At 39.6% G+C, this 12,749-nt stretch overlaps 1 protein-coding gene across 1 annotated transcript; it reads right to left on the bottom strand.

Annotated features, from left to right (window-relative positions):
* Positions 1–3,777: 3,777 nt before the first annotated feature.
* ing2 (inhibitor of growth family, member 2) lies at positions 3,778–10,865 on the bottom strand. Its single transcript, XM_044184953.1, has 2 exons — positions 10,563–10,865; positions 3,778–5,170 (listed from the first exon to the last, which is right to left on the bottom strand). Exons 1-2 carry the CDS (start codon positions 10,705–10,707, stop codon positions 4,470–4,472), a joined length of 846 nt encoding a protein of 281 aa, XP_044040888.1. The 5' UTR covers positions 10,708–10,865; the 3' UTR covers positions 3,778–4,469.
* Positions 10,866–12,749: the final 1,884 nt, after the last annotated feature.

Here is a 12,749-nt window from a genome sequence, read left to right as displayed (position 1 = left end):
TAATCTGGTTTCTACATGAATAGTATCAGAAAAAACAATACAGTTGCTTGTGTGTTCAGTCAAAGTGCTAAACTAGTTTTCTGTAGAACTGACCAGCTTAGTCCATATTAACTGTATTAAGATACTACATTGGCGGTATACTTAACATATTTGTCCTGTAATGGAGATAATTACAAACTGCTCCATGGTTGACAGCTCTACTGTTGTAGCTTATGCTAACATTAATGTTAGCTTCAAAGACAGTCTAATTAGCCACAATAAGTGAAATCCCCTGTGTGGGTGGACCATGGGTGTGCCTTCCAGCCTGCCAACCTCCTACAATTTGACACTGTTCATTATGATTATTAGAATTTAGGCTCTTGCAATTTGAAAATCATACTTTCAAATTGCAATGTCAATATAAACACAATGTTTTAACTTTTAATGGACCAGTGACTTCAATTGTGATTATGCAAAGAGTTATTTTAATGTTTGAGACAATGTACGAATGTATTCAGCATTTTACAGCTCTTTCTTCATAATGATTGTGTATAGGAAAAAGACTTTTTGGGCCAGTGGTTGTCACATGACTTGCAATTCCAGCTGTGGGCATTACGCTAAAATGACCAGTGCTGTTCCTGGGGACTTGCAAAGTAGCCATTTAAGTCATGTTTGCTGCCCCCAGTAGTTGATACACGTCTTACTCTAATGGAACTCTGGGACCTGCATTGTTAAAACACACTTGCTGTTACCACCAGTAACCACAGGTGTCGCCAAATCATCCATCCATCCATCCATTTTCTACCGCTTGGTCCCGTTAGGGGTCACGGGTGACTGGAGCCTATCCCAGTGACTTTGGGCCTTAGGCAGGGTACACCCTGGACAGTGGCCAACTCGTCGCAGGTCGCCAAATCATCCAGAACTGAAATGATCAGGATTATAACACATCACCCCCCAAAAAAGGTGCACTAAAAAATCTGTATAAGAGCAAAACTATGCACATTATTACCTTAGGAAACTTATTTATAATCGTACACAGCAGAATGTCTCCATGTGCAACAATGCCTTTTTTTGTTGCTATAATAATGCAGGACAGTTGAGCCTGTGGGACCTGGAGGCATGCAGCGTCCTGTCTGTGCTCTCCCTGGATGCACATGTCCGCTGTATGAGGCTGCTTCATGGACGCAAGATTTCCGTCCTGCTCTGCCTCAGCCACAGCCCCGCCCTCATCAGCATCGGGTCAACATCCAGGACTGTCAGCTCAGCGACTCAAGTCTCTAAAGACGGAGAGTCCGGCAGCAGCGAGGAAGAGGAGGAGGACTCGCAGGGCACACCCTGCACCCAGTATTCTCCTGGTCATGTGATGGACAGACATCAGCTACATAATGGAACAAAAGCAAATTAAATCATGACATATCTTCATGAGGAGAAAGACACTCAGATTCATTAATGAAAGGATATATTTCATGTTGTGCTGATAAACACCATTACAGTAACATATTGGTGTCATAGCCTATGCACCTTTATCTGCATTACGTTTCCCCCAATCATTTTGCAGGGCATGTTGTGAGTAATGTTGTGATACACTAACACTATAAACTGCTATTTAAGCCAACAGAGATGCCCTAAACATCAAACCTGGATGTGGCAAATTTGATTATGTCTATGAACTTTAATGAGTGTCAGCAAATGTTTTTTATATCAAAGAGTGTAGACTACATATTAGAGACGAGTGTAGACTACATTAGAGGCACCTGTCAGTATAATGCAGTAAGTTCAACAACACCATAAACTACAGCCTCCAAAAGGACTAAAAAGTTGAATCAACTCTCCAAAACAGTTTCAACAAAAACTGAACATTAGAACCTCCACAAAGGGAGGATTTGTTGCAGGACTGTTGTATTAGACTGCATTAGTTTTAGCTAGGTGTACCTAATAAACTGGCAACTGAGTGTATATTAAAGCTAGCCTGTGTAACTGTACAGTGACCACCGTGGCCACAAGTGACAATTACAGGATCAGTGGTGGAAGAAGTAGTAGATTTTTTACTTAAGTAAATGTAGTAGTACCACAGTGTAGAAATAGTATTAGTATGAAAATATACTTAAAGTACCAAAAGTAGAAGTACTCATTGGGCAGAAGGCCCACATTCAGAATAATATATATTATTGGATTATAATTATTGGTGCATCAGTGTGTAAGGATCACTTTAATATTGCAGCTGGTAAAGGTGGGGCTAATTTTAACTACTTTATACACTGCTGAGTAGCTTGTAATAATGCATCATAATTTGTTTGTTGATTATATTTTGTACTAACAATCTGAATTTGCAAAGTAAGTAGTAACTAACTAAACTTGTGCCCCCTGAGCTGTAATTCTCATTACATGCCAAAAACCCCAATTGTTGGGTGGATGAAAAATGGACAGAAAACGACTTACCAGTGGTGGGGTAAAAATGCAAAGTTTAACCTATGGTGTGGCCTTTTGGTGGTGACATGCACAGAAAAAGGTCATATTGATACCTAAATCAAAAGAGGTTTATTCTAGACACTGGCAAGTTAAGGACATTTCAGACTCTACGTTGACTCAATTAAATCAGTCTAAGTGGTAGAAAGTAACCAAGTACACTTATTCAAGTACCATGCTTAAGTACAGTTTTGAGGTATTTGTACTTGACTATATCCATTTTATGCTACTTTATAATTCTACATTTCAGAGGGAAATATTATACTTTTTACTCCACTACAGTAAAATGTTGGTTACACATGGATGCATCAGTATTATCAATTTAATAATGTCATATATAATAATGGTAACACTTCATTCACAGGGAACATTTTATTGCAGAATGAGTATTTTTACTGTGAGATTTTATGTATTTAGCTGATAATACTTCTGTACGTTTACTTACGTAGGGGTGTGAATGCAGGCCTTTTACTTGTAATGGAGTAGTTTTCCATTATTGTACTGGTACTTTTAGTTAAGTAAATGAAGACTGATCAATGATCAAAAGTACTTCCACCATTGGTCAAAGCTGTACTTTAGCTCAGCTGTGCTTTGAGGTGAATGGTTACATTAGCATGCTAACATTTACATTTGGCTCAAACGGTAACGGAAAGACTAGATATAAACATGCTAAGATTCAGCAAGTTTACAAGTTAATGCTAGCATGTCAGCATGAATGTAAGCTATGTTTAAATTAATTCTATTTATATAGCACCACGTTATTCCGTTATTTCAGACGGTTACCCCCACTGCTAGCCTTGTAGTCACACCATTTAAATAGCCTAAATCAGCTACTTTATGTTACGTAATTATAGTGTTTTGTTAGGTGAAACCATATAGAAACAGTGTATAATTCTTGTTAAATTAGCCAACATGCTAACATTCTCATTCGGTTCAAATGGTACTGTTAAACTAGACATTAACATGCATGTTAACATTCGTGTTAGAGTAACATGCTTACACATAGCATGTGATATCAAAGTACATCTGAGATTGATGGGAATTCAGTCATTAGTGTCTTGCCACTGAAGTGGAAACGTCAAACCAAAATCATTAGCATGAATGTCTCTTCGAAATGTCTTAATCTATGAAATACTTAAGGAGGTATTTAACATTGCCAGTCCAGAGGCCCTCTGCTAACGTGGCTAAAAAAAAAAAAAAAAAGAATATTAATGTGAATAATGAAAAACAATCTCGGCTAATGGCACAGCAGACTGTACTGACTTGATTCAGGCTGTACAGAAACCTGGTTACATACTTAACACCAAAGGAGAAAAGAGAACTGAAGGGTAATTGAATGACTATACTTTGTTTTAATGAATATAAAAAGAAATTTACACAATAGTGATAGTGAACCAGTGAAAACATTAAGTCCACAGACATGACATCCTATTCCAGTGTCCCATCAACAATCATCTCCTCAATTAAATATCAATCTCTTGTAAACATATTACATTGGTAGGTTATTCTCTACAAGCCATTATTGTATAGAGACAGACACTGATTTCAAATAGTTGAGTACAATTAATCAAGTTAAAATAAAGAAAAACTAAGTTTGTTTGGCCAAAACTGAAGAAAATAATGACCATTAGCAGGAATACCTTATTTTTATTTGAACCATGTCCAGAATGAAAAGGGATAATAAACCAAAAGATGCTTTCATTTTTTTCTCGTAAATCAAAGTAAAAAAAAATAAGTCTCACAAAAAGCTAAACACTTGAGGAAGATGGCAGCTTCAAGCTGATGATTCTTGCAGTACCTGGACTCCCTACAGACTACAGTACAGTTATAGCCAGTGGGAACAATCGGTGATGTAACACCACAAGTTCACAACTTGTCCTTGATTAATAATAAGCGCTGCTACTAATGGTGTTCGATTGTGCTCTTACAACATCACGATTACCGTTATCAACTACAGCTGATAATCTTAACCCTCAGGCTGAAGACATCTTCCAGATGAGTGAGGGGCGACTGAAGACGGGTCACTACCTGGATCTGCGGTCTTTTCTGTTTTTGTCTAGGCTTTTGTCCATGGTCTTTTCGCTGTCCCCTCTGCATTTGGGGCAGTACCACTTGCCCTTGGGCTTGTAAGTCAACCCCACGCAGGAGAAGTGGAACCACTCGATGGGGCACTGGTCGTTATCGCAGCCGATCATCTCACCGTATGACACCTGCTCACAGAGGCAGTAAGTGGGCTCGTTGGGGTCGATGGCAAAATCAACCGGCGAGGCGTCTCGCTCCTGTTTGGCCTTGCGCTTCTTCTTCTTCGCAGACTTGGACTTCTTCTCTCGGGGCGGAGGGATGGACAGCTCCTCTACAGGGTCGTCCACCAGAGAGCCATTGGCTGACGGGTGGCTGGAGTCGCGGCTCTCGCTGTTGCGCTGGCGTCGTGGGCGGCGGGCGGAGGTGCGTTCAGGGGCTGTGGAGTCTTGGATGCTGGAGCGCCGCTCCGTAGTGAGCCGCTCTGCCTCGCTCGGCTCCTGGAGGCACAGGGAGTGGGAGTCCATCTGGCGGGAGCGGTTCTCCACCAGCTCCGTCATCTGGGTCACTACATGGATCTTCTCGTCGCCCAGCTCCTGGCTAATGATGAGCGCCCTCTGCAGCTGGATCTGCAGCCGCTTTCTCTGAGCTACATCCTGCTCACCTTTGTACTTCTCAAATACTTCATCCACCTCCTTCAGCACCTCTGCAAAGTAGGAAACAAACACAAGGAGGCAGGTTTTTACTAATTAATAACACTGAGAATCAAGGGTGAGGGGATACTTTACACATTTAAAAAAAAGAAGAATAAAAAATAAATAAATAAATAAGCATTAAAAAAAAATTCAAGCCCCCTTCCACTCAAATGTGTTTTTCTTCTTGTTCATTGACTGTAATGTTGTTGACTTCACTGTGCAGACAGATGTATGTGCAGTTTGACACTAAGAAATTTTCACATTCATCTGCTGAAGGGGGAACGTTTCTCTGCACTCAACTTAAATCTCAGTTTAACACCTGGAAGTACCAGCAGGATGCTGTGACATAAGTAGCTCGTAAACCGATCGTGGTCCAGTGCGATGTGGAAACTTGAAGCCTCCAGTGCGCACACACACACTGAGAATGGACTTTTCAGTGGAGTAGGAGACATTTTATGTCCAGCAGTTAAAATTTTAAAATAAAAAGATATTTGCATATTCAGAAATTCTGGATTTTCTCAGTGAGGGAGAAGAAGTAGACTTAATTTTAAGAACGTTTAACAAGGTAACTGAACTTTTTCAAATTACTATTTCAAGCAACTATTATGTCTCTTAAAACATGTCTAGAAGGGATCTTTTAAGTGGGGCTGTTTTTGTTTTGTTTTATTCATTTCGTTTAAGACTCATACAAAAGAGCAGATGAAGATTTCCAAGAGTAAACCAAAGTCAAAGATGATCAATGACTGATTTAAATATTTTATATTATCAGATGTCTTTGTCACAATTTTTTAATGACCAAATTTAAAAGGGATCCTTATCTAAAACGCTTGCTAATGTTATGTGTTTATGATGTAAAAAAACAGAAACAAATATCGCCCGATGTATCATTTGTTGGCTTTTTTTTTTTTACTCTAACATTTATCAGTATAGGTCGGGGCTCTAATTCAAATGATTATTACTAGACATACAGATCACTACAACATGTGCGGGAAAACACTTCTCAGGTATAGTCTTAGTCAGGTATAGCTAGGCCTGTCGTGATAATTACGTTATTGACTTATTGTATGATATATGGACATGACATCGATCATTTTTGCTGACCTCGATATTGCCCGTTGTGTTTACATGCGTGTTTGTTTACATAAGAATGTCACCAACATTTTAGCCGACATGATGCCAGAATGAACAGCAGGGTTTCCCCTACCATTATATGTCTTGGGGCGCAGCGCTTAAAGAGCTAAACTAAACTAAAACTAAAGTGTTGGTTGAAGTGCTTCTACCCTAGAAATTCAAAAAATGCCTCTAGAATGTGAAAAAAGTATCAACGTGGGAGGGGGCGCAATTGGATAGAACTACAACCAATCAGCGAAGCAAAACAAAACGTGTGGCATTAAGTAGCGCTGAGCGACGGGCGGTGCCACGGATGTATTATAAGAACAAGACTATTCATTCTGAAGTTCCAAAAGTTTTCTAGCTTCCGGGTTTACACCAGGGTAAATGCTTTTTGGGCAGCAGGGGGATTTTTCGTTGCAATACCACGAGTGGCCACTGTAAATAAAATGGCTGCGAGGCTGAGCGGCGGCGCCGTATCCAGGTCTTATCATACACCCATGGGCGGTGCTTGGTCTGTGTTGTCCCCCCCCCCACACACTTTTCGCCAAGTTCTGCCCTACTATGCGGTGATTGGCTGGTACTCGTTACACGCACGCATGCTTGTGATTGGATGCTAGCTGTGAGCGTGGCAAGTCCTTTTTTCAACACTGTTAGTGTACAAACCACTACTGACGTTAAAGATAATGTAATAATAATAATACAAACATATGCTTGTAAAATAGCGACATGGGGCACCAAATATGATGAATTTACTGTTTATCAGAGTGTTGTTGAGTAATGGGAAATGTTAATTCTGAAGAAATTAGTTAACAATTTCAACAAGAAGTCAACGATTGCTACCGTTACCCTCATACTTATACAACACTTTCCCACTTTTGCCAGCGTGGTGGCGGCAATCTCTCTCTCCATGAATTGAGAGTCATTTGGCTGCTCCTGTGGTCTCTCAAAAAAGGCTGCTGGAGGTGTTTGTAGAGGCGAACCTGCTTGGCCAGTCTACCTTTGGCTTCCAAAGAAAGCGCACCACGTGCCTGGGGTGGCCAGTTACAAAAATTCAGAGGTGCACGACCGAGCGCCGCGACAGCTTGTGGCTCTACGCGAAAGGTGCAATGACGTAAATTTTCCGCCCATGGACCCTCGTGCCAGGGACGCTGCGTCGAGCATAAACCGGGCTTAATCGCAGTCCTCGGCTCTGCTGCCAACAGCGCTGCGCCGTGTGCAGACGGTCAGTAGGTGCAGCAGCAGGCAGGCAGGTTTGAGCTTCTCTCTCACTCGTTCTCTCCGATCTCTGGATTAGAGTGTTCCTATAATTTGTAAATATGTAAATAAAAATTTGTTTGATCTTCTCCCTCGCTTTGTAGATTTAAAAAAAAAACGTTTTTACTTCAAATATACAGTGTCCCTGTGGTGAGTTTGTGATTATTTGGCTAAAGATTTCTCTCTCTCTCCCTTGCTGCAACCGACACAAGCCCTATGCTTAATGCAAATGAATGTAACGGAACGAGATGCAAATGCTCTTAAAATGACAATAATATCGTTTATCACAATTGTTGCTTTCACAATACATCGTCCAACAAAAGTAGTTATCGTGACAGGCCTGGGTACAGCATTGCAACATAACTGCTAATCATTTCATTGTCACTGCAGTGCATTTCCTATCTCTTGCTTACTGTAAAATGCTGTAATGAGTTTCTGTTACTAGAGTACAAATTGTGGTTTACGGCTGTGTGCTTTCATGTATATTTTTGATGTCAAGAAAATATCTAAATGTATGGTGCCTTAATAAAAACAGACATGCCGGTATACACTAGACAAAAACTTAACAATTACAATCATAATGTATACAGTTTGTAGACTACATCAGCTATATTTACAGTAATTTTTTATTATTACAGTATTTAGTTATCTTTACAAATACTCCAGTGTAAGATGCCATTTGTCATTTTGAAAGTTCTGAAAATTGTACATTACTATAAAAAGGTAGAAAAATGCAACACGTGTGGTACATTGTGTCAGCCTGACAGTGACTGTTTTTATATGAATATACAAAACTGGCTCTATTGTTGACACATTACATCTGAAAAATAAGGGCCATATGTTTATTTAGAGACTGGGTTGAATTTCATCTGTATCTTGGTGCAAGTCTTCAGCAGACACTATAAACTTTTGTTTAAGTGAAACTGAAGTTGGACACGTTAGAAGCAGTTGGGCCTGGAGGAGGGCATAGGGACCGAAAGTATATGGACTATTTAAAGATTTTTACTTATGGATCAAAGGATCCACAAACAGATGCAACAGGGTCTGCAGTTGTGATTCCCAGCTACCAGGTGGAAATTAGCAAATTAGATTTTTTAAATGTATATACTGCTGAACTGTTTGTAATGCTGATGGGCTGAACAGGTGAGCTCAACCAAAATACTCATTTGTAGTGACAAGATAGGTACAGCCAGTAATCATCAGGATCCACCAATTCAAGAGTAGTTAGTCAAGGGAAAATATCACATTTCTGTGGATCCCAGCACATTCAGGTATCCTTGGAAACAAAACAGCAGACAGATTGCCGATCAAAAGAGAAATTGTCGAAATTAATATTAGACTTTCAAAATCAGAGGGGAATAGCATAGTGTTAAGAAAAATAGTGGCAACAGTATTGGGATAACGCAACAAAATGAAGAGATCTACACTCAATCCAAAATCAGAATCAGAAATACTTTACTGATCCCCGAGGGGAAACTCTTTTATTACAGCTGCTCACTGTCACGTCAGTGCACGCTGGAGAATAGAAAGGAGACTTACTAAGCAAATCAGAATATAATACACTACAATACAGGTAAGATAAATTAAGTACATGTGGATATAAAGTATAAAAGCTAAATAAGTGTAAGTACCAAAGTGGATTTAGAGGTTGATTAGTATGCACGGTATAATACAATGTAATAACATAAGTAATAAGTAATAGTGCAATAATGAGTACTGTCAAGTTAAGTGTAGCAGATTAAGATGATTATGAGATGGAGGATAAAATGAAGTAGGAATGGTAAGAATTAGGGGAACTAGAGGCCAGTGTAAAACGTATATCATTAATGGGAGTGTGGAGGGTAACAAATGGTTATCTGGTTTTATGAGAGCTATTGGACTAATAACACTTTCAAAGATTGGACAGTGAGGAAGACAATATCCAGAAGGAGGCAGTAATGCAACATTAAACACACCAACTGCCAAAAAAACCTCAAGGAAGAAGAAGGATGAGGGCTGAGCCCATGGATGTCCTGAGCCGCAGTGAATTTGTGTCTACAGGAAATGACGGCAGTCAGATGTTGAAGGGGGGTTGCCTAGAAGAGGAGGTATCCGGCTCTGCGGTTTACACTTGACGGAGCAGAGTGGAGGGGCAGATACCGCACAAACCCTCGGAGTTGTGTAATCTCGCTTTCAAACAATCGAAATTTAATCCGTCGTTAATTCTATCGGTGTATGTCATATTAACTGTCGATGTTGTCGTGGAACTTACTTGTAACGTTAACGGAGGCTGGTTGTAAGCCGCTGCTCTCCCTGCCTCCACATAACAATGAGGATTGTTTTTACATTAAAAAACGGCAGTGTATGTTAACCATGGTCATCGCTTCGCAGGGTTCACGCTTCAATGAACACAATTTATGACCTCCTACACATCTTTATTCTACGTTCTGGGCTTCGGCATACATTAAATACACCAAGCATCGTTTAATTCGAATAAATGCCCAAGTTTATTCATTGTTTTCCCTGGTATTCGCACAATAATCATCCGTGGAAACACCGTAGTAGGCGGCAGTGTGTACCTATCACAAAAGTTGAGATTTTATTATTACACAGTGCTAGTTTTTGGATTATATTGATGCCGAATTTGCCACTGGACACGAAGTATATATACCAGATTTTTTATCGGGTCATAATGTATATGTACGTTTGCCGAGAGAAAGAAATATCAAATTTCAGATTTTTCCTCATTGAGTTTGGTGTCACACGCAAAACAGGACGGAGTGTATCCGGGCTAAGCTAACTGACGGATGGCTAACTTGTTTTTCATTAACTTAACACTTGGCTCTTTAAAGTAATTATCCATATTTCAGCTAACGTTAGTCCCATTACTGCTTCTCGAAGTAGATATGAACAAGGGGCGCTCGGTTTTTTGCAAAATGGGAACACAAGGCTCGCGCCTGCTCCACCATTTCAGCACACCCTGTCAGTCTGCCGTTAATGTTTGCCAGTTTTATACACGCAGTTGTAATTAATGATAAAAACATGTAGACACAATACCTTGATACTTTGCATCAATTTCGCGAAGCACAGAAACATTTCTTTGTATGTCCAAAGGCAGGGACTCCACACATTCCAGATAATCCTCCACATAGTTGACCAGTTGTTGCGACTTGTCGGCATTTGGATAGTGATGGCCTAACATCGTCTCTACGATGCATAGATGCACTAAAAGAATATAAAGGAAATGAGAAAGATATACTGTTAAAATCAAATGCTTGGCGACTTTGCAGCTTGTAGGGCAGTCCCAGGCAGCAGTTCACTTCAAACAAAACTCAAACCACTGCGCATGCGGGAGTATTTTCCTTTTACGGTATTGTACAGTTTCCTCTCATTTGTCGTCATCGAAGGCGGGGCCAGTTAGGTTTGCTGCATCGGGATTGGCAGAGAGTGACCTCATTATCATAACATTTTCCCGGGAAATCAAACCAATGGCGAAAGTGAAAACACACAGCTGCCATAATTTAGATGGAGACGAAATCGCGCCTTGTGTTTTTGTTTCATGTTAAAGCGGAGCAGCAGCTAGATTAAAGGCCCAGTTGATCATTAATTTGAGGTTCATTCACATACATACATTATGAATAGCTTAAGTAATGATATGTATCATGTTTGTGCTTCGTAGCCCGTCAGAATTCAAAATATAAACCTGTTTTACTGCAATGTTTACATATATAATTAATGTACTCAAACTTTTAATAGCAAAACATAAGAACTTGGCTTTATTGTTAGGAGCAACAGAAGGTTCCAATCTTCTCTTTTGAATTTTTGGTGGTGTTGCTACCATTATTTTATATTTTGTACACAAAGTGGGCCTAAACTAAAAAATACCAGAAGAATACATTTTCTATATGTCTTAATTAAGTATTCTAGCGATTTATTATTTCGCTTCTACAACGTTGAGGGATTTGAGAGACACATTTTGAAAAAAAGAACAGTCAAAATTGAAGCAGCAGAGGCTGAGATATTGTGACTTTTAGTCCCTAGCATGGATTAAGCTCCAAAAACCCTGGATCCTACATAATACAAGTGGACGGTGCCTTTCATTGGGTGCTCTTCGCCTGGTCAATGTCCATGTTTTTAAAAAAAGGGAGTTATATTGAATCACATTTTTAAGTCTCGAGCAAATTTCCCAAACTCCCTGGTTATGTTATGTTTCTCAGACTATAGAAAGTTCCCTCCGGAGCCACAGAAGACATTACACTACTGCTTTCACAGCAGGTAAATTACGCCCTTGCGCAGGTTCCTCCTTTAGGCTGCATATAACATATGCAAGCTCATAATTAAACAGTGTCACTGTGAACCACAGGCTCATGTGTGTATGTTTGGGACACAACTTATTTCCTCTTTCTGTGTCACATGAAGTCAGGAAATATCCTCAGTGTTCTGTTTACTGATGCTAGTACATTCCTTGTCCCTCTACTACTTCTGCAGGTGCTACTACCACTGCAGCCACCTCTGCTACTATAACTAATAATGCTACTACTACTAACAACACTGCGTTTACTATAACTACTGCTACTATGAATACTACTACTACAACTACAACTACTCCTACTATTACTACTACTACTAACCAGTGCTAAACTACTACATACTACATCTAATACTAATGCTACTATAACTTGTACTACTATTACACTGCTACTTATACCCCTACTACAATATTACTGTTACTATTATATTACTACAACTACTATAACTAATAGTGTCACGACTACTAAAGACAGTACTACTACTGCAACTACAAATACTACTACTCTACCCAGTACAACTACTATTACTATAACTTCTATGACCACTGCTACTAATACTATAACTACTACTACTATTGCTACTACCACTATTATTACCATATACTAGTCATAAACTACGACTACTACTAGTACAATAACAACCAATATTACTACTACTATTTTACTATAAATACTGCTACTACAACCACTGCTATCACGACTATGACAGTTGTACTATTACTACTACTATTGCTACTGTTACTAGTACTATTACTGCTATTATTGTAGTAGTAGTATTTCTGATTCTGATTACTACAACCAGAATCATAATTACTACAGCTGTCTCGAGGCCTGTGTGTACTGCTGCTTCTTGCAGTTGGGAGTGTGTGTTCCCGTGCATACAATGAAGCCTGCAGCCGCTTTCTTTCTTCAGTAAAATGTATGTCATGTTGGT

Source organism: Siniperca chuatsi, linkage group LG22, assembly GCF_020085105.1.
Source record: "Siniperca chuatsi isolate FFG_IHB_CAS linkage group LG22, ASM2008510v1, whole genome shotgun sequence".
NCBI lineage: Eukaryota > Metazoa > Chordata > Actinopteri > Centrarchiformes > Sinipercidae > Siniperca > Siniperca chuatsi.
The sequence above is the reverse complement of the archived record's forward strand: the minus strand, read 5'-3'. Positions and strand labels throughout refer to the sequence as shown.

Bases quoted from the DNA above. Each gene is read 5' to 3' on its own strand.
- ing2 (XM_044184953.1), bottom strand. From the start codon at position 10,707: ATGTTAGGCCATCACTATCCAAATGCCGACAAGTCGCAACAACTGGTC. The intron at 5,171-10,562 runs GTATTGTGTCTA...CCTACTTTGCAG, and splicing joins AATTGATGCAAAGTATCAAG to AGGTGCTGAAGGAGGTGGAT.